The following is a 22458-nucleotide window of genomic DNA, read 5'->3' as shown; positions in this document are numbered from 1 at the left end:
AGCTTCTTTGAATGTCCACGAGTTCTAGTATTATGAGAGAGGGAGAAGAACTTTTCTCTATCCACTTTCTCAATGCCATGCATAATTTTATACACTTCTATCATGTCTCCTCTGACCCGCCTTTCCTCTAAACTAAAAAGCCCCAAATGCTGCAACCTTTCCTCGTAAGGGAGTCGCTCCATCCCCTTGATCATTCTGGTTGCCCTCTTCTGAACCTTTTCCAACTCTATAATATCCTTTTTGAGATGAGGCGACCAGAACTGTACACAGTATTCCAAATGCGGCCGCACCATAGATTTATACAACGGCATTATGATATCGGCTGTTTTATTTTCAATACCTTTCCTAATTATCGCTAGCATGGAATTTGCCTTTTTCACAGCTGCCGCACACTGGGTCGACATTTTCATTGTGCTGTCCACTACAACCCCAAGGTCTCTCTCCTGGTCGGTCACCGCCAGTTCAGACCCCATGAGCGTATATGTGAAATTAAGATTTTTTGCTCCAATATGCATAATTTTACACTTGTTTATATTGAATTGCATTTGCCATTTTTCTGCCCATTCACTCAGTTTGGAGAGGTCTTTTTGGAGCTCTTCGCAATCCCTTTTTGTTTTAACAACCCTGAACAATTTAGTGTCATCAGCAAACTTGGCCACTTCACTGCTCACTCCTAATTCTAGGTCATTAATGAACAAGTTGAAAAGTACAGGTCCCAATACCGATCCTTGAGGGACTCCACTTTCTACAGCCCTCCATTGGGAGAACTGTCCGTTTATTCCTACTCTCTGCTTTCTGCTTCTTAACCAATTCCTTATCCACAGGAGGACCTCTCCTCTTATTCCATGACTGCTAAGCTTCCTCAGAAGCCTTTGGTGAGGTACCTTGTCAAACGCTTTTTGAAAGTCTAAGTACACTATGTCCACTGGATCACCTCTATCTATATGCTTATTGACACTCATCCAAGTGTGTCTGTAACTGTTTGGCCACCATTCGCTCAATCACCTTGCCCAAGAATGGTAAATTAGAGATCAGGCGAAAGTTATTCAACTCTTGGCGATCCAAGGAGGGCTTTTTCAGAATGGGCTTTATTACCGCCTTCTTGAGGGCTGATGGCATTACACCTTCTTCCAAGGAAGCATTCACTACTACCTTGATCCCTTCGCTCAGTCTCTCTTTGCAGCCCATAATGAGCCACATGGGGCAAGGATCAACCAGACAGATGGTCGGCCTCACAGTAGAGAGCACCTTGTCCACTTCCTCAGAGGGAAGAGGCTGAAACCTATCCCACCGGACCGGAATGCAACTGGCCAACTCTGGCCCACTTCCTGTATTCACGGCGCACGGAATCGTGCTCTTCAGGCTCTCAATTTTATCAGCAAAGTGTTTAGCAAATATGTCACAGGAGGCTTTAGAAAGTTCCATGGGTTCCTGCGCAGGTGGACCGACCAGGCTACGGACCACTTGGAACAACCTCCTGGGACAACACTCTGCGGACGCAATAGAGGCAGCAAAGAAATCTCTCTTTGTTGCCTTTGTCGCCACTTGGTAGGCAGCTATTGCTGCTCTAACCAGTGTCCGATCGTCTTCAGAGTGAGATTTCCGCCACCGGCGCTCTAGTCGTCTCACCTCCTGTCTCAGACCCCGCAACTGTGGTGTATACCAGGGTGCAGTCTGAGTTCTATTCAGGGGGAGAGGACATTTCGGAGCCACCCGGTCTATTGCCCCAGAGATCCCCCATTCCACTCCATCACCAGGGTTTCGACCGGGCGACCTTCAGACGGCTCCAGTTCTCCCAGCGCATTCAGGAATCCCTTAGGCTCCATCAGGCGCCTGGGGTGGACCATCCTAATAGGTCCCTGTCCCCTGCGGAGGGTGTGTGGCATTGAGAAGTCTACATTTACCAGATAGTGATCTGACCATGACACGGGGTTAGAAGAAACAGCCCCCATTTTCAGAGGACTTCCTCCCCCTCCCGAGACAAACACAAGGTCAAGAGCATGACCGGCTACATGGGTGGGCTCAGTATTACTAAGGTGCAGTTCCCAGGAAGTCATGGTTTCCATGAAATCCTGAGGCGCTCCTATGAGAGCTGACTCGGCGTGCAGGTTGAAATCCCCCAATACCAATAGGTTGGGGGAAAGGACCCGCATGCCCGAGACAATCTCGAGCACCTCAGTCAGGGAGTCTGCTGTGCAGCGGGGTGGGCGGTACACAAGCAGAATCCCTAAACTGCCCTTTGGGCCCAACCTCCAGTACATGCAATCAACAAACTTGGTCTCCTGGAGAGGGGGTCTGGCAAAAATCAAAGACTCCCGATAGATGACTGCCACTCCCCCTCCCCGCCTACCAACCCTCGGCTGCTGCACGTACTGGAAACCGACTGGACACATGGCCTCAAGCACAGGGGCTGAGGCCTCATCCAGCCAGGTTTCCGTAATGCACATCAGGTCTGCATTCTCATCCACGATCATGTCATGGATGAGTGATGTTTTCTGTACCACAGACCTGGCATTACACAACAGCAGTCGAAGGTTGGATGGAGTCATGCATCCCCCAGTTGTCTTCTGGCTATGAACAGGCCCGGAACAAGGGATGGATATTATGCATCTATCCCTTGTTCCCCTAAACTGGTGTGACCTGCCATCCGCACCTCTCCAGCATCTGCCGTCTAGCTTCTTAATATCATGGCTTCCCACCCGCCCCACCGTAACCCTCTCCGCTATACACATGTCCCCCTCTCTGCCTCACACAATTAAGCAGGTCCCCTCACCCCCAACAAGTCCGCGTAAAATTATTGTGGAACACCCTCCCAGAGGAGATATGCCTGGCGCCAACGTTACTGTCTTTTCGGCGCCAGGTTAAACCTTTCCTCTTCGCCCAGGCATTTTAATTATTTTAATCATGTTGCATTTATTGGAAGTGTTTTAATTCTTAATATTTTGTACTTTTAAATTGTGTTTTTATATTGTATATGCTTATGTATTTCTAATGTTGTTCTTGTTCTTGTGAACCGCCCAGAGAGCTTCGGCTATGGGGCGGTCTATAAGTTTAATGAAATAAATAAATAAAATCCACAAAAGTCACTTGTGACCGTAGTGACAAGTTGAAATCCATGAGTACAGCCCCTCCCAGAACAGGTTGATCACATCCAATTCCTGAACATGAGAACTGCCCACCCACAGCACCTCCATCTTATCAGGATTCAGCCTCAGTTTACTGGCCCTCATCCAGCCCATCATTGCTTCCAGACAGCTGTCTAATACCTTCACAGCCTCTTTTTTATTCAGATCAAATGGACATCTGGAGCTGTGTGTCATCAGCATACTTACCTGTAGGTATGCAAAGCAAGTTGGTTTTCTAGCCTGCCTTTATTGGTGTGCATTCAGGGGCTTGGATTTATGCTAATTAGAAGCCATTATATTTGAGGCTTGAACTAGAGCTCTTCATAAAAATGAATCCCTTAAGGATCAATGCTTCTTACAGCTCTCTGTTTATTGCTGGGCTGTGAAGTGCAGGCTCAGTTCACAGCATGAGAACAACAGGACAGGAAATGATAAACAGCACCTAGAAATGAGATCATGCTAAAGCTGTGGGAAAGCAGTGCATAAATAACTAGAGAGCATTTGCTTGATGTGACAGAGCCATATCTTGGCTGCTTAAAAGCACAAGACTAAGGATGACTGAGTAGGAAATCAGTCATCCTTTTACAATAAGGGGATTGATTCAAACATAGTAGAAGCAAACATCAGACTGTCCAGGAGGGCCCAGAGAGTACAGTCAACTTGACCCAGGAGACTGGCACCGCTTGGAATAGATGTCCTAATGGTGACTGTGATGTCCCTGTATTTTAATATCTGTAAATTTATTTATTTATTTTTATTTTATTTAATTTATATACCGCCCTAAGCCCGAAGGCTCTCTATGGTAAGTGCGGGTTTATTATGTGATATATGGTAAGTGACTGAGTGAGAGGGGGGAGTACATGGGCTGGAATGCTGGAGAATGCTGTATGATGATTGGCTGAGCGTTTGGCTGAAGGTATAAATGAGAGGATGACAGTTGGTTCAGGGTTTTGTTTTGTGGGGGAGTTGTTGGCGATTGGTTGTGGAGTGTGGATTGGAGTTGGTTGTGGGTTGGATTATATTTGGCTGGTATTTAGGCAGAATATATATGACTGGAAACATAAAGAGTGACACTATATGAAACCATACGTTTGTTGAACATTCCTAAAGTAATTTTGTTATTTCCTGGTGTTATCAAATAAATACTTTTATCAGTTTACCAAAAGCCTGATCCTTGGCTGGGGATACACAGACCAGAAGGGAGGGCAGGGTAATTACCAAGGCTGGAGGGAAACAGTATCAAATAAATGGTGACAGCGGTGAAGGGAGATATTGTAACATCGTCAAGTATCCAGAGCAACCCAGGATTGTATGCTTTATAGACTAAGATACAAGGGGGTTGTGGACAGCAAGGGCACCCAGACACAAAGTAACAAGCCATAGGGAGACTAAGACAAAGTCTCTAGCAGTATTGTTTACAGGGAGTGACTGGTGGTGCTGCCTAGCAGTGGGATCTTGTGAGATCTGTGCTAGGGTGAGCTAAAGAAAAATAAAAACTACGTTTCTTCCTGCTGGTAGCCACGGGTGGGAGTATCACAGGTGGTGCCAGGGGGAGGAACATTACAGTGACCAAAGGCTGTAAATACCTGCTGTTTCTTAACCCTGTCTTTCATAAATATTTGTTAGACCTGATGTCTTTAATTGCCTTGCCGGTATCAAATATGAATTCCCCCCAGGCGTAGCTAAACTGAAGTTACACTAGCTTTAGCTATCAACCTAGTGTGGGCAAATTTATTTGTTCATTCACAGTTGTAGGAAAGCAACTATTTATTTTATTTATTTAACAAAATTTGAATGTAAACACCTCTAAGAGGTTTACAAAATATTAAAATTATCCATAAAACTATTTAAAAAGTCATTAAAACCTATTTAAAGCAATTAAAACAATTGCTAAAAGATTAAAACAGATCAACATCTATTTATCTGGATAGGCTTGCCTAGACATTTTTGTTTTAAGCAGGTGCTGAAAGGAATACAGCGAAGGCACCTGCCTGATGTCAACAGGCAGGGCGTTCCAAAAAATAGGTACTGCTGCCATGCTAAAGGAAAATTGATGGACGGTGTCGTGCAGGGTTGATTTGATTTAAATCAAATTTATTTAAATCATGATGTAAATTGCTTGTTTGAAGGACTCAGTTTTAATGATTTAAATCACAGTTTAAATCACTAGTGAGAAAGATTCCATTTAATCATTTTTAGTAGAAGTACATTATTGTTGAATATATCCAATACATATTCAGAGATATAGGTTTGATAAGGAAGTAGGTACACAATCAAGTCACATCAAATTCTATTACAGTCAACAGACCATTGAATCGTCAGATAAAACCATTATTACAACCTTGTGAAATAATACTTTTAAAAAATCACAAAGGATCAAATAACACACCTTTGGTTTGTAGACTATCAAACAATCATTAATGGTCTAATGTGAATAGCCAAGTCCAAGAATTTGGCTACTTGCTCTGTATTTGACTTGTTAGTACCTTGAAGTGATATAATCATTCGCTAGAATGACAAGGGAAAGACTGAATAATAAGGTATATTAAGTCCTTCCTGGCTTCTTTATAGAAACTGCAATACAAAAGAACACGAATGGACTCAACCTCTGCATTGTTACAGGGGCAACATCTAGACTTCATGAGAGTTTTATTATATCTGTCATCGAGTAATTTAGAAGGGAAAACAATAAACCTTGCTAGGGAAAAAGCCTTCCTATATTCAATCTCACTTCTTCAAATTAATTTTTAAAGTTCCTAAATGTGTTGCTGGCGCCCCCTTTATCTGGAAGCAGGGTTGAATTCTTTGAAATGTTTGGCTTGTATCCATTCTTCTCATTTCTAGCTTCGCTATAGTTACGTGCTTACCTCTAATTCTTTGGTCTATAAAGTACTGTTGTGAGTTTGGGGGTTGGAATGAATGATCCCTGTGAGTCCCCTTCCAGCCTCTGATTTGGAATCCTGTGCCTTGGGGTGAGGGGCTGGCTCTGCTGGAGTTTCTTTTGTTAAGCTAATAGAGTGGCCAGGTTGTTAATGGGCCTTTTAGGTGCCCAGAAACTGCTGAATGGGCCAGGAAGATCCTTTTGTCATTTAAACTCTTCAGGAGAGCCTTCCCCTCCCCCCTGTGCCTAGGAGAGGTTTGTGCTTTGAGTGTGTGTAGAGTTGTGTCTAGAGAAAGGCTGGGAACTGGAGGCAGGCAGAGAGGTTATCTCTCTGCACAATGGCTTTAGAATGCCTCCTGTAACACTGATGGAAAAGCTGGATATTGGACAGCTGATGCCTTGAACCCCTCCATCCTAAGCTCAGGTTGGAATGTGTGTAAATCATATTTCATAAAGGCACCGCAGTCTCCGCTCACCTTCTTCCCAAAGGAAACCAAACCCTGGATGAGCGCAGGGACCCCTGGAATTTCACCGCTCGGAGATTGAGGAGGCACACAACAGTACTGACAGATGCCTATGAATCCACTGGAGGAAGGCTATGGAGTATAGTTACTACAGTAGGTCTTTCTCCTTCCTATTTGACATCTATGGATTTGGTGAGTGCTAAAATGATAGCCAAGCAGAGACTACTAGATATAGACCATCAAGAGCTCCGCGGAGCTGCATTCGACCCATGTTCCCCTCAGTCATTGGGTCTTTTCAGTCACCCTTGCAAAGATGGGAATTGTTTTCAGATTACCACTGAAGTGGTAATCCGGCTCTTAACATCTGTAGCCTCTTCTGCAGGTCTAGAGAGAATTTTTCTTCCTTTGGATTAATTCATTCTAAATTGAGAAATAAATTTGAACCTGAAAAAGCAGGAAAGCTTGTATTTATTTTCCAGACAATAAATAAGGAAGACAAAAGTGAAGATGACTGAATCACCCAATATTTTCAGTTTCTCACATTAACTTGGTTGAAATGACCTAAATTATATTTTTTAAAGAACTTTACATTTATCTAAAAACTGAAATAGTTAACCATTCAAAAATCCATGTGTATGTTTGGTTAATGTTGTTTGTTGAAGAAAAAAACTTCTGAAATGGCCTAAATTTTATTTTTTAAAGAACTTTACATTTATCTACAAACTGAAATAGTTAACCATTCAAACATCCATGTGCATGTTTGGTTAATGTTGTTGTTTGTTGAAGAAAAAAACTAACCAGGAGAATAAACAATCTTATTAGTACAATTTAAAAGCCGGTTTGGTGGTGGTCATTCTGGCACATCGTGACAAAAATATCACGATTAATTGAATGGTTGGAGCTGGTTCATCTCCTGAATCACTTCACAAGTCCATTCTGCTTGAGTACTAAAATGACCAAATTATCACCCCATTTTTTGATGAAAATTAATCTGAAAACAATTCAGAATAACTAAAAATGATGATTAAATGGAATCTTCCTCACTAGTGATTTGAACTGTGATTTAAATCATGAAAACTGAGTCCTTCAGAGGAGCGATTTAAATTATGATTTAAATAAATTTGATTTAAATCAAATCAACCCTGCACCACAACCTCCATCAATTCTCCTTTAGCATAGCAGTACCTATTCTTTGGAAGTTCATGCCTATTGACATCAGGTAGGTGCCTTTGCTGTATTCCTTTCAGTGCCTGTTTAAACTTTTTTTTTTTGTCTAGACAAGCCTATCCAGACAAATAGATGTTGATCTGCTTTGATCTTTCGGTAGCTGTCTTAATTGCTTTAAATATTTATTTATTTATTTGAGTTTATTTATACACCGCCTTTCCACAGTGAACTGTGCCCAAAGCAGCTTACAACAAACATTCAAAATATCAAAATACAAAACATTGAGGTAAAATAGGTTTTAATTACTTTTCAAAACGGTTTTATTGATAACTAACATTTTGTAAACCACTTACAGGCGTTTATATTCAAGCAATATACAAATTTTGTTAAATATATTATATAAATAAATAATTTCCTACAACTGTGAATGAACAAATAAATTTGCATACACTAGGTTGATAGCTAAAACTATGCCTGGGGCAGGATTCACATTTGATACTGGCAAAGCAATTAAAGACATCAGCTTGATCAGGTCTAACAAATATATATGAAAGACAGGGTTAAGAAACAGCAGGTATTTACAGCCCTTGGTCACCATTAGGACATCTATTCCAAGCAGTGCCAGTCTCCTGGGTCAAGTTGACTGTACTCTCTGGGCCCTCCTGAACAGTCTGATGTTTGCCTCTGCTGTTTGAATCAATCCCTTTATTGTAAAAGGATGACTGATCAGATCCATTTGATCTGAATAAAATAAAGAGGCTGTGAAGGTATTAGACAGCTGTCTGGAAGCAATGATGGGCTGGATGAGGGCCAGTAAACTGAGGCTGAATCCTGATAAGATGGAGGTGCCGTGGGTGGGCAGTTCCCATGTCTGGGAATTGGATATTAACAACCTGCTCTGGGAGGGGTTGTACTCATGGATTTCAACTTGTCACTAAGGTCACATGTGGCTTTTGTGGCTACCCCAGCTTAACTTGGTTCACCAGGTAGAGCCATTCCAGGACAGGGATAGGGTGGCCACATTGTCCATGCTCTAGTGATCTCCTGCCAGGACTTCTGTAATGTCCTCTATGTGGGGCTGCCCTTAAAGGTGGTCTGGAAGCTGCAGCTAGCATAGCTATTGTAGAATGCAGCTGCTACATCAGTAAGTGGGGCAGCTGATGGGACCATGTGTCACCGGTCCTGAAAGCACTGTGCTGGCTGCCAGTGAGCTATGTGTGTATTGACAAAGTGCAACGATTCTTTGTGGCTTTGAGACAATGATCACACAAATGAAATGAAAAGTTAAGGGTTTATTTAGCTACTTATGAAAACCATACAGAAAACATAAAGATTATTACTCTCACATCCCTGTAGCTAACTGGGAATCCTCAGAACAGTGAAAGGATCGCTGTAGCTTGAATACATAGCACTGTGATCGATGGTCTATGCTGGGTTCCACATCAGAGGGTTTTGCAGGGCATTATATAATCAAATGCAATTAATCACACCTATTTGGGTTATACATTAATGCTTGTGACAATGTTTATTCTTTCACAAGGCCAAAACAGCACTTACTTTGTGGCAAGTAGCCAAGACAGATAACGGACCAACCATCATGCCTGGTACAAGTACCAGGTGGATACTGTGGGATTATGGTAATCTCATAGCTTTGAAAGAGACAAATGATCAACATTCCCATGCTCTGAGCAGCAGTTCCATCTCCATACATAATATACCAATATTTTAGAGAATAGTAAGACTATTTTACAGAATAATAAGCATTAACCTGTTACATGCCTTCAGCCCAAAGGTATCCCTAGCATGTGATGTACCAATAACTAATCCCCTCTATGTATACACCCATATTCCATGAGATGCCAATACAACTCTACCCCTTGGTACACTTGCTTCCTTCATAACTGATTAAGGCATCTGGCATTATTCTGCCAGATTAAGGCCTGGATATTCTGATACAGTTTGGTACTTCGTGCATATAGAATGCATACTAATAACAGTAATATTATAACAATTATAAGAAATGTTAACACAGGATGCCATCCTATGTTCAGTATATTTTTCATGGATGGACTCCAGCCTGAAAAGATATCTCACCAATAATGAATGTTTAACGGCTCTGTATCTTGAATAATTCTGACTACTTCAATTTGCTCACACTGAATTTTCAATGCATTTGTATTGTTTTATCACTGATGTGTTTTCTGCCCTGGGCTCATATGGGAGGAAGGACAGAAAATTCATTCATTCATTCATTTATAGCCATTTTTACCTCACTCCAGCCAAAAAGGTTCCCAAAGTGGCTTACAAAATATTAATAAAAACAACAAACAAGACACTCCCTGCCCACAGGCTTACAATCTAAAGGTCACAATGATGGGGATTTTTTATATACAAACAATAAGCAAAATATGTTCTTTTATAAAGCTATAAAGGTTTATAATATTTTAATAGTTTAATAGCCAGCCAGAACCTTTTTCTTTTCAGAGATGTCTTCCCTGACTGAGCTGAGATGGTACAGCTTGAACTCTATAACACTGAACAGACACTGAACATTCCTGTAGTCTCCAAGACGTAGAAAGGATTGCATTAACTGAAATGCTTAGCTCATAGCCTAAAAGTACTGGTATGTGAAGTTCTGAACATTGCCAAATTGACTAGAACATAATGCAATGCCAATGCAATGTCTATGTAATGCCGATGTGTAACCTCCTGATTCGTTACTGCTAAAGTCTTTGTCCTGGAATGTATAAAAACCCAGGCAAGCAGTGCCATGTCGCAGCTCTCCACCAACATCATGGGAGACTGACCATGCACACATAACCAATAAAGGCCTAACTTTGCTGCAAGCCTGTGTCTTCAATTTCCTCAAGGACTCCCGGTCCAGCGAACCTCAAAATTCCCCTTCAACAACTGGGAAAGAGTCTACTCTAGCCTTTCCTGAAACTGGCACCCTCCCGATGTTTTGCTGGCTGGGGGCTGACGGGAGTTGTTGTCCAAAACATCTGGAGGGCACCAGGTTGGGGAAAGGCTGGTTTGCTCTGCCTGGTAGTAGCTCTCCAGGGCCTCAGGACAAGAAAGAAAGGCCTTTTCTATCACCTGTTACCCGATTCCTTTTGCCTGGAGATGCTACGGTTCCAACCTGGGGCCTTTTATATCCAGAGCAGGAGCTCCAACACAGCTATGGGGCACTCCCCATATATGACATGATTAAGTGCTGAGCTCCATCTTGACAAGCCAGACTGAAATGAGAGGGTGGACTTCCAAGCAGAGAGCAATGCAAAGGGCAGAATGTGCCTGGAAAAGCACCTCTGTGCAGCTAGGAGGGCCCAAAGTAACCCACACCCTACTAGGCTGAAAAGGGACTCTCTGCTCTCTGGGCTTCAGACAAGGTTCTGTCACTTGTTTTAGGCATTCTCCTTCGGTGAGCCCTACTGGATTTTATAGTGCTTTCTTCGAAGCATGTGCTGATCAATACATTAAATACATTAAAAGGGAGAGGGTGTTCTGGAATTTGGAAATTTAATAAGGATTTCTTTTAAAAAAACAGTAAGTTTTTGAAAGAGAATATTATATAAAAAGTGAAAATGTTCTTAAATTAATCCCATTTTCAAACAGCACTATCCTAACATGGGGGAGAAGTTCCCAATATTGCAATAAGACAACATCTCAGGGACATCTGAGGAGCCAACGCATCAGAAGTATCAAAGGACTGAAGAAAGGGTATTTTCCGCCCTTATGTAGTAGCTAGAGCATCCCACAGTGTGGGACAAGCATATTTTATAGGCAGAAAGACAGCATATCAGTATTTTAAATTTGGAAAGAAGATATGTATTATCCTATTACATTCCTGAAGTCAGAGAGAAGAGCACTGTCTTTGTTCCTGGTTTCCTGACAACTGATCCATTCCCATCACCCACCTCTATTTTAGCTTAGTATATGGGACCCACACGAGTTAATATGTCTTCTGATGGCCGTAAGTATACAATTAAAAAAACCGCTCACCTGCACATTCTCAGATATCAAGAGTACATGCATAGTTCTCTGCTGTACAGGAAATGTCTTGGAACATTCATAAGGTTTCTTATCCACATAGGCTCTCTGGTGACTGAGAAGGACTGATTTAAAAGAAAGACATTTCCTACACTCTAGTCTAAGCATTTATTTGGTTTTTCTCCTGTGTGGACCCTCTGGTGCTGCATGAGATACCACTGCCGAGCAAAACATTTTCCACATTCTATGCATTTATATGGTTTCTCGCCTGTGTGAACTCTCTGGTGTTTTGAGAAGTCAGAAGGGTCGGCAAAACATTTCCCACATTCCAAGCATTTATACGGTTTCTCGCCTGTGTGGACTCTCTGGTGTATCTTGAGACGTGATTTCCAGGCAAAACATTTCCTACACTCCAAGCATTTATATGGTTTCTCTCCTGTGTGGGTTCTCTGATGTTTTGCGAAGACGGAACGGTCAGCAAAACATTTCCCACACTCCATGCATTGATATGGTTTCTCCCCTGTATGGATTCTCTGGTGGTCCGTGAGATACCAATGCCGAGCAAAACATTCTCCACACTCCAAGCATTTATATGGTTTCTCTCCTGTGTGGACTCTCTGATGTTTCGCAAAGACGGAACGGTTGGCAAAACATTTCCCACACTCGGAGCATTTATACGGTTTCTCTCCCGTGTGGACTCTCTGGTGTATCATGAGATGTGATTTCCGGGCAAAACATTTGTCACACTCCAAGCATCTGTATGGCTTTTCTCCTGTATGGACTCTTTGGTGATCTGTGAGATAAGATTGCCATGCAAAACATTTCCCACACTCCAAGCATTGATATGGTTTCTCTCCTGTGTGGAGTCTCTGGTGGTTCATGAGTACTGATTTTCGAGCAAAACATTTCCCACACTCCAAGCATTTATATGGTTTCTCTCCTGTGTGGGTTCTCTGATGTTTTGCGAAGATGGAATGGTCGGCAAAACATTTACCACACTCCATGCATTTATACGGCTTCTCTCCTGTATGGACTCTCTGGTGTCTCATGAGATGTGATTTCTGGGCAAAACACTTTCCACACTCGGAGCATTTATATGGTTTCTCTCCTGTGTGGACTCTCTGATGTGTCATGAGATATGGCTTCTGGGCAAAACATTTCGCACATTGCAAGCACTGATACGGTTTCTCTCCTGTGTGGGTTCTCCGATGTTTTACCAAGTGTGATGGATGAGAAAAACATTCTCTACACTCCAAGCATTGGTATGATTTCTCTCCTGCATGGATTCTTTGATGAATCGTGAGATCTGATTTCTGAGTAAAACACTTTCTACATTCCAGGCATTTAAAGACCCCTGTGTGGTCACTCTGGTGCATCACAAGTTTTGATTTCAAAGGAAAACATTTTCCACATTGCAAGCATGTGTAGGGTTTCTCTCCTGTGTGAAGTCGCTTATACCTGGCATGACTTGATTTCTGAGTAAGATGTGTCACCCACGTGATGTAAGAGTCCTTTTTCCAACTCTCATCTGCTGGGATAAAGGTCAAACAAATATTATTTACTTCAGAGGATGGGAAAGACGAAAACTTGGAAAACAGGTTTGAAGGGGGAGCAGATTGAGCTATTAAGACTGGCAATCTTGAAACATCAACTACAGAAGCTGTCCGTTAGCATCTTCTCTCTTTTTTAATCTCATTATCCCAAACCCTAATTCACGCCAGAGTTACTAATCATTCAAATGACACAACCCAACCATGAGGATCACCTTCCAAAAGAGGCAATGCAGAAAGGATACAAGGAACGGAAAAGGAGGAGGAGGAGGAATGGTGGGAAAGGCAGGTTTTCACATTTAAGAAGGGGAATGTGTTGTGGGAGAATGTGGGTGCCCGTGAAAGAGAGAGACTGAAACAAAACTAACCAAAACATTAGCCAACAGGAAGGATTGGCTGGCGAAAGACTATGGCAAATGCAATTCAATATAAACAAGTGTAAAATTATGCATATTTGAGCAAAAAATCTGAATTTCACATATCTGAACTGGTGGTGACCGACCAGGAGAGAGACCTCGGGGTTGTAGTGGACAGCACGATGAAAACGTCGACCCAGTGTGCGGCAGCTGTGAAAAAGGCAAATTCCATGCTAGGGATCATTAGGAAAGGGATTGAAAGTAAAACAGCCGATATCGTAATGCCGTTGTATAAATCTATGGTGCGGCCGCATTTGGAATACTGTGCACCGTTCTGGTCGCCTCATCTCAAAAAGGATAGAGTTGGAAAAGGTTCAAAAGAGGGCAACCAGAATGATCAAGGGGATGGAGCGACTCCCTTACGAGGAAAGGTTGCAGCATTTGGGGCTTTTTAGTTTAGAGAAAAGGCGGGTCAGAGGAGACATGATAGAAGTGTATAAAATTATGCATGGCACTGAGAAAGTGGATAGAGAAAAGTTCTTCTCCCTCTCTCATAATACAAGAACTCGTGGACATTCAAAGAAGCTGAATGTTGGAAGATTCAGGACAGACAAAAGGAAGTACTTCTTTACTCAGCGCATAGTTAAACTATGGAATTTGCTCCCACAAGATGCAGTAATGGCCACCAGCTTGGATGGCTTTAAAAGAAGATTAGACAAATTCATGGAGGACAGGGCTATCAAAGGCTACTAGCCGTGATGGCTGTGCTCTGCCACCCTAGTCAGAGGCAGCATGCTTCTGAAAACCAGTTGCCGGAACCCTCAGGAGGGGAGAGTGTTCTTGCACTCGGGTCCTGCTTGTGGGCTTCCTATTGAGGCACCTGGTTGGCCACTGTGAGAACAGGATGCTGGACTAGATGGGCCACTGGCCTGATCCAGCAGGCTCTTCTTATGTTCTTATGAGAGGGCAAATCTTGAGATATTTGCGCCAACAGACTGGGAAACCAAAAGGGTTGGACTTTAAAGTACATTAACATGGATAAGACAAGACAACAAAAACCAACAGATGCAGCATAACAAAGGAGAAATGGAGGCCAAAGGACATGTAGAAATATGCAAAGTCAGCAGGAGAAAGAAATGGAGGACAGAAGGTAGAACAGAGAAAGGAAACAGAAAGAATGTAATTAGGCAAGCCAGAAATTACAGGAGAGAGAAAACCAAGTTTTTTGCAATGGTGCTTTGATTTTCTCTTTTGCACTGATTGCAACTTCTTTTCAGAGATCCAGGAGCTCATGTCCTTCCACCCATGTTTCAAATGTCCTACCGTCCAGGGAAACCTTTTGGTATCGACAAAGAGCCTGCTGGATCAGGCCAGTGGCCCCTCTAGTCCAGCACCCTGTTCTCACAGTGGCCAACCAGGTGCCCACAGAAGCCCACAAGCAGGACCTGAGCGCAAGAGCACTCTCCCCTCCTGTGGTTTCCAGCAACAGGTATTCGGAAACATACTGCCTCCAACCATGGAGGCAAAACATAGCCATCACGGTGAATAGCCACTGATAGCCTTATCCTCCGTGAACTCGTCTAACCCCTTTTAAACTCATCCAAGTTGGTGGCTGTTGCTGCCTCCTGTGTGAGTGAATTCCAGAGTTTCACTATGTGCTGTGTGAAAAAGTACTTTCTTTTGTCTGTCCTGAATCTTCCAACATCCCGCTTCATTGGATGTTGAGTTCTACTATTACGAGAGGGAGAAAAACTTTTCTCTATCCACTTTTGCCATGCCATGCATAATTTTATACACTTCTGTCATGTCACCTCTGACTCGCCTTCTCTCTAAACTAAAAAGCCACAGATGCTGAAACCTTTCCTCATAGGGGAGTCGCTCCATCCCCTGAATCATTTTCTTCACTCTTTTCTGAATCTTTTCCAACTCTACAATATCCTTTTTGAAGTGAGGCGATCGGACAGCGTTCCAAACCTTTCCTAATGATTCCTAGTGTGGAATTTGCCTTTTTCACAGCTGCCGCACACTGGGTCGACATCTTCATTGAGCCACTGAAGTGGAGAGCAAACAAGCCTCCTGGATCATAGCTCAGACCCGATGTCCAATCTTCCTCTCCAGAAGGGGATTCATGTATGTCCTCTAGATCACTCAGTTTACATAGGGCCACAATCTGTAGTTAGTTTCCCTGGGAATCTTTGATTGGAAGGCAGGGCAGAAATGTTTTCATTAATAAATAATAGTGAAGGTCCATTTTTTAGGCCAATATGTATATACTCAGAAGCTGCCTTAGGGCAGCTCTCTCTTCTGCCTTCAGAAGAGAGTGACTGATGGAGAAGAGATCTCAGCATTTTGAAAGGGGAAGGGCCAGAGGTCCAAGAAATCACCAGAGCGTCTTTGGTCAGCTGCCTCTCCCTGATATCTTACCTGAGTTCGCGCTGGAGTTCTCAGTTTCATCCAAACCTTGAAAATCCGGCTCCCACGGCTCTTCCCCTCGTTCCAGCCGGGAGATGAGATCAGGCTTGGCAAACGGAAATCCTATCCAGGGAAGAAGTGAATAACGAACATCAAGGAGATGTGGAGAAATGCCCAAACTCATCACATGGCATCTAAAAACCTCCAGAGAGGGAACTACACTTTCATTGTCCACATAATGACTTACAACAACCCCCCATGTTAGTTAGTTTGATGGATTGATTGCATTTATATACTGCCTCATAGCCGAAGCTCTCTCAGCAGTTTACAACAATTAAAAACATTAAAAACAAGTATACAAATTTAAACCATACCAAATTAAAACCCATAAAAACCGATAGGCAAATTAAAACACATGCTATTCAAATACTGTTTAAAAATGCTGTTAAAAATGCCTGGTAGAAGAGGAAAGTCTGAATGTTTGGAACACCAGTGGGGAACTGGGCCTAATTATGTCTGACAGGGCTCCTAATTTGGCCTACGAGGCCATTTTCCCAAACCAAACCCATGCAGGGACAATCTGGGCTGTAAAGAAACAACTGGGAGCTGAAGGTGTGCTTTTGACAGATTCTTGTATTTTTTTGTTAATATTGGTGGTACAGAACTTTTTGCAAAGGAATGAATGAATGGGGCAGATGCATGAATGAATGATGGCTCAACAATGCCTAGGTCTTCCCTCAGCCTAGTCTGCCACAGATTGTTGCAAACAGGTATATCAGGCAACTCGCCCTGTTATTTGTTATTTTTTTTATATAGGAGGAGAAAAGGCCAAGTGGAGAAGCCAAGACATGTATAAATTCACATTGTTTCAAAAATGCAGAGATGGACAAGGGAACATCAAGACTTCCTATAGAAAGATGCACCAGATTCCTTACCCAAAGAGGCCACGTTCCTGTAGTTCTCCAGCATGACATCTCTGTACAAGGCCTTTTGATCTGGATCCAGCAGGGTCCCTTGGCCCTCTGTGAAATACACGGCCACATCTTCAAAGGTCACTGGCTCCTGCAAGGACAGAAAGACCCCATCTCAGTCCCCACAACTCCAGAAACCCTTTCAAAATGCTCAGTCACATAGATAGAACTAGAAGCAGTTGCCTCAGGAGGAACCTGGCCCCACTCCACTCAGACGCACCTCATCTTTCCACATCAAGCTTAGCAGTCATGGAATAAGAGGAGAGGTCCTCTTGTGGATAAGGAATTGGTTAAGAAGCAGAAAGCAGAGAGTAGGAATAAACGGACAGTTCTCCCAATGGAGGGCTGTAGAAAGTGGAGTCCCTCAAGGATCGGTATTGGAACCTGTACTTTTCAACTTGTTCATTAATGACCTAGAATTAGGAGTGAGCAGTGAAGTGGCCAAGTTTGCTGACGACACTAAATTGTTCAGGGTTGTTAAAACAAAAAGGGATTGCGAAGAGCTCCAAAAAGACCTCTCCAAACTGAGTGAATGGGCGGAAAAATGGCAAATGCAATTCAATATAAACAAGTGTAAAATTATGCATATTGGAGCAAAAAATCTTAATTTCACATATACGCTCATGGGGTCTGAACTGGCGGTGACCGACCAGGAGAGAGACCTCGGGGTTGTGGTGGACAGTACGATGAAAATGTCGACCCAGTGTGCGGCAGCTGTGAAAAAGGCAAATTCCATGCTAGCGATAATTAGGAAAGGTATTGAAAATAAAACAGCCGATATCATAATGCCGTTGTATAAATCTATGGTGCGACCGCATTTGGAATACTGTGTACAGTTCTGGTCGCCTCATCTCAGAAAGTATATTATAGAGTTGGAAAAGGTTCAGAAGAGGGCAACCAGAATGATCAAGGGGATGGAGCGACTCCCTTACGAGGAAAGGTTGCAGCATTTGGGGCTTTTTAGTTTAGAGAAAAGGCGGGTCAGAGGAGACATGATAGAAGTGTATAAAATTATGCATGGCATTGAGAAAGTGGATAGAGAAAAGTTCTTCTCCCTCTCTCATAATACTAGAACTCGTGGACATTCAAAGAAGCTGAATGTTGGAAGATTCAGGACAGACAAAAGGAAGTACTTCTTTACTCAGCGCATAGTGAAACTATGGAATTTGCTCCCACAAGATGCAGTAATGGCCACCAGCTTGGATGGCTTTAAAAGAAGATTAGACAGCTTCATGGAGGACAGGGCTATCAATGGCTACTAGCCATGATGGCTGTGCTCTGCCACCCTAGTCAGAGGCAGCATGCTTCTGAAAACCAGTTGCCGGAAGCCTCAGGAGGGTAGAGTGTTCTTGCACTCGGGTCCTGCTTGCGGGCTTCCCCCAGGCACCTGGTTGGCCACTGTGAGAACAGGATGCTGGACTAGATGGGCCACTGGCCTGATCCAGCAGGCTCTTCTTATGTTCTTATCTACAAGCCTGTTCCTCTCCAGGCCATCATACAGGCTATTCTTTTTCAGCAAATTCCTAAAAAGGCTGGTCAACAGAAAAGGAGAGGACTTGGGGAAAAGTTCCCAGCTCCCATCATCCTTGATCATTGGCCATACTGTCTGGGGCTGATGGTAGTTGTAGTCCAACAACAGGTTTCATCCAGATTCTGCACAATCAGAGTACTATAGGTACTTCCAGGTAGATGTGTATGGTGGGACTGATGCTCCTTTCACATGCAAATTTTGGCACTAATATGCCACCATATAATTTCCCCACTTAATCCAGATTTAAAGCTTCAAAGCAGGGCCTAGATCTCAGCCCTCTTCTGGTGAGGATCTGTTCGTATGAGCAGCTATCTTGGCAGGAGGAATGGCGGTGGCTGCGGCCGCTGCTGCTGGGGTTGCATCTCCTCCTTGGTGGGATTATCTTTGGGTAAGGAAGCCACCACCTCTTCCTGCCCCATTTCATCTGCCGTTTTGTCCGCCATTTTGTCCGCCGCCTGCAGCCCGAAGTCTGTGAGGACTGGTGGGACTGGGAGTGCTGGAGGCGGCAGCAGCGTTGCTGGAGGGCTTTTGGAGAGAAACTTGGGCGGCAGCAGCAGGGAGCTGTGCTCAGACTGGAGGTGAAAGCAGCTGCACAAAGTGCGGAGCACAGTACTTGACTGGCTGCCGAAGCCCGCCGAGTGCCCAAAGTCGCCTTTCTGCCTCTTGGGAACTGCCGCCTCCGCTAACACCACCTCCTCTTCCTCGGTGGTACAGCCTACGCCCATGGTGCCGCGTTCCCCCGGCAACCCCGTGCCCTCCCCCAGCTGAAGCTTCTTCCTTGCTGGCTCCCATGATATGGCGCTGGTGGGCATTGGGACTCAAGCTGCGGGAGTTGGCACCACCGAAAATACCACGGAGCCACCACCGCCCTCAGTTGGAACAGGCTTCACGGAATTGTGACACTGAGATGCAAAATATTGCAGGAAAAAGGATGGATGTCTTTTAAGACAAGGTTTTCAATTCTGAGTTTCTTTCCTGGACATTTTTTTCTCTCTTAATAATGTTATTTGTTATTTAGTTTAATTTTTGTAAATTGTATCGCTTTCATTGATGTATTTTTATACTTGTGTTTATTTTTCTTTGTAAGCCGCCTTGAGGGCCTTTGGCCGAAAGGCAGGGTATAAATAAATGTATAATATAATAATAATAATTTAGACTTTCCAGGGGAAATCTAGTAATTTTTTTTAAAAAGCCCTGTTGCCAACGACCTATTTGTGACATCTGAACAACCTGTTTGAAACAGAAATCACCCACCTGGAACCACCACAACCCTGTGTCTTTTAAACAAATAAATGAATAATGCAGTGAGAATAGATCGATACAAGGCACCTTTAACGTCTGAGTTTAATTCCCTAAAAAAGCGAAGAAGGAGGCTCCTTTAGGAACTACAGAGGTCTGACATTCACCTCTTTTTCTTCCTCTCTACCTCCGCGCCATTTTAAGAGATCATATTTGCAGTTTTCTGTTCCTATCCTCTTTTTCCAATTGCATAAAGGGTCCCAAAGCCAATTCCAATCCCCCTCCGCATCTAGAAATAGACAAACTGCGGGGTACTCAAGGAAAGGGCGGAACCAGCCCCGTTTCTCCATGCTCTGGGCAACAGTAAAGAACAGATCGTTTTGAAAAGCTCCTCACGCACCCCTTCGGTGAGGCCCTTTCCTTCCTCACCTGCATTTGGCAATGGGGGATGGGGGGGTCCAGAGACCCTTCCAAATAATTTCTTTCTCCGGCAACTCCGGAATAATCTCCCTCCTCCGTTCTGTCCGGAGGGGGATGCTGTACTCATGCACCTCCCACACCCATTTTCCACCTCAGCCAATCACTCGGCTCCTTCGCATCCATCTCAGCCAATGAAACGTCGGGATATTCACGACCCAGGCAGGCAAAAAAGCTCAGTTATTGCTGGGAATTGTAGTCTTTTCCCCCACCCGATTGTAATACTGTATTTTCCCGGAGGGGTAGCATTAAGACCCCTTCCAGACAGGCACCAGAGCAAGGTGCAATATTATGTCCTCTGCCACGCTTGTATTAAAGCGAGGCTTAATGCATTCCAACTAGGGTTGCCAGGTTCATGGCCTCAGACTGATCCTGTATCTTTAGGAGAAGAGAAAGTCAGCCAAGTGCAGGTGTTCTTGCAACCCTGTAATGGGAAAAACCACAAGGCGGAATTTTCCCTTCCCCTGCACAACTTTTAATGATACAGAAGACCTCTTGGTTGCCAGGCCCAGCCTCCACGAGGTCTTCTGTATCTTTAAAAGTTGTGCAGGGGAAGGGAGAATTCCACCTTGTGGTTTTTCCCATTACAGGGTGGCAAGAACACCGGCACTTGGCTGACTTTCTCTTCTCCTAAAGATACAGGATCAGTCTCAGGGATTGAACCTGGCAACCCTAATTCCAACGGCTGTTCAATATGGACTGCAGCATTTTGTTTTGCTGTTTTGTGGACAAGCTCCAAACCCCACTGTGCAAGTTTTCTTTTATGCTGTTAAGAGCGGCGTGTGGGCACCCTTCGAGGAGGAAGAGCGGGATGTAAATTTATAAGCCAACTATGATCTTCAAAGGGAAATCCAGTGCATTCTTATGGCCGTTGGAAAGATACAATGCATATCAATGGTGGTTCCCTGCCCTTTGTTCTAGCTGGTGTTTGAGTTAGAAATATTTAGAATGTGTTACTTGTGCGTGTTGTAATAAGTACTGCACTGAGATCCATTGTAGGATCAAAGGAGCTTTTATATAGAGAGTTGATCTTTTTTAAAAATTAAAACTCTTAACAGTACATTTTCTTAACAGCCCGCTTCAGAAGCCAATGCAAGAAAGTCTGCTGCTGGGTAAATTAGCACAACATAAAGCAGGACAGAAACAATTACAACATTGTGTGTGTGAGGCTGGAGGTTGCCACCTTATTCAGCATAACTTACCAGTATACCACATTTCAGTCCCCTTCTCCAATAAGATATAAAGGAAAACTCTGAAGAAGTGGTGCATGCATCTTTATAGATAAATGAATTTAACCCACATCATGTAGGTAAACCGCACCAATGGACAGGATTGATAGGCCTTATCATTAGATAAAATTAGGTGATTTCAAGTGGCAGATTATTATTATTTTATTATTTACAGTATTTATCGCCTGTTCTTCACTGAATAATTTCAAACCCACAGATGCATGGCTTTTTCCCCTAAGCCTCCCTAGCTGATTCCAACACGCCATGGAGGGCAGAGCCGGTCCTGGCCATCCTAAACTAGCTTGTTGCCTCAGAAGTAGTGACAGATGTTATCCCATCACAGGTGCTATTCAACAGCCAGCTCAGTCATGCCATTCTGTACATTTTGTCCCATTTTGTCCGTCACCTCAGGCAGCAAAACATCTTGGGCAGTGGAGTCTGGTCCATTAGGGCAAACGGGGTGCTGCTTCACCAACCTTAGCTTGCCTTCTTAACTACAACCAGTCTAGGGGGTGGCACTGCCTGTCAGCATCCTCCTCCTTATTGCTCTTGTACAACTTAGCAGTGAGGATGAAGGGGGACAACAGTAGAATTAGTTGACTCTGCCTCTCATTGGCTCTGGCTCCAGCTACTGTTGGGCTCACTGCCTTCCGCCCCACCAGTCCCAATAGACACCAGCTATCACTGGTTTTGGGCTGGAGCTCTTCAAGGTCGTCATCAAACGACAGGGCATTGTTGATCCATAAAACAGTACATTTGTTACCGTATAGGGGACACACTGTATGCTGGGGTGAGGAATCTTTTCTCTGCCAAGGATGGTATTCCCTCAGGGGTAATCTGTCAGGGCACATGCCGTCTGTGGGTGGGGCCAAAGCCAGTGTTGAGGAAGAGCCTGAGCCCAAGGTGGGAAGTGCAAGCGCCAAAAGCAGACAGGGAACCCACTTTCCCCTCCATTTCTACTATAGCCTTTTCTCTTACTCTCCCTTTGCCACCCCTTCCTTCTGCCTCTGCATTTACCACCCTTCTTTTCCTCATTTTCCCATTGCTTGCCAGGCTTCCCTTCCTT

The 22458-nt window shown here is 43.7% G+C and overlaps 2 protein-coding genes across 3 annotated transcripts in view; one reads left to right on the top strand and one right to left on the bottom strand.

The window, feature by feature from the left end:
* Positions 1-5724: 5724 nt before the first annotated feature.
* LOC133381018 (galectin-1-like) overlaps positions 5725-22458 on the top strand; it is a 149763-nt gene continuing 133029 nt past the window's right edge. Inside the window, exon 1 of the mRNA XM_061619381.1 lies at positions 5725-5729. The gene's annotated coding sequence lies outside the window, so the exon portion shown is untranslated. The remainder of the gene's footprint in view (positions 5730-22458) is intronic.
* Positions 8128-20235, bottom strand: LOC133381007 (zinc finger protein OZF-like). Of its 2 annotated transcripts, none has more exons than XM_061619344.1 (4): positions 20116-20235; positions 16881-17007; positions 15958-16068; positions 8128-13158 (listed from the first exon to the last, which is right to left on the bottom strand). In XM_061619344.1, the coding sequence occupies exons 1-4, from the start codon at positions 20119-20121 to the stop codon at positions 11783-11785; spliced, it is 1620 nt and encodes a 539-aa protein (XP_061475328.1). In that variant the 5' UTR covers positions 20122-20235; the 3' UTR covers positions 8128-11782. The 2 variants fall into 2 exon arrangements, with proteins under 2 accessions (XP_061475328.1, XP_061475329.1); XM_061619345.1 differs by having other exon boundaries at positions 8128-13155.

This window comes from Rhineura floridana, chromosome 3 (assembly GCF_030035675.1).
Source record: "Rhineura floridana isolate rRhiFlo1 chromosome 3, rRhiFlo1.hap2, whole genome shotgun sequence".
Lineage (NCBI taxonomy): Eukaryota > Metazoa > Chordata > Lepidosauria > Squamata > Rhineuridae > Rhineura > Rhineura floridana.
The sequence above is the reverse complement of the archived record's forward strand: the minus strand, read 5'-3'. Positions and strand labels throughout refer to the sequence as shown.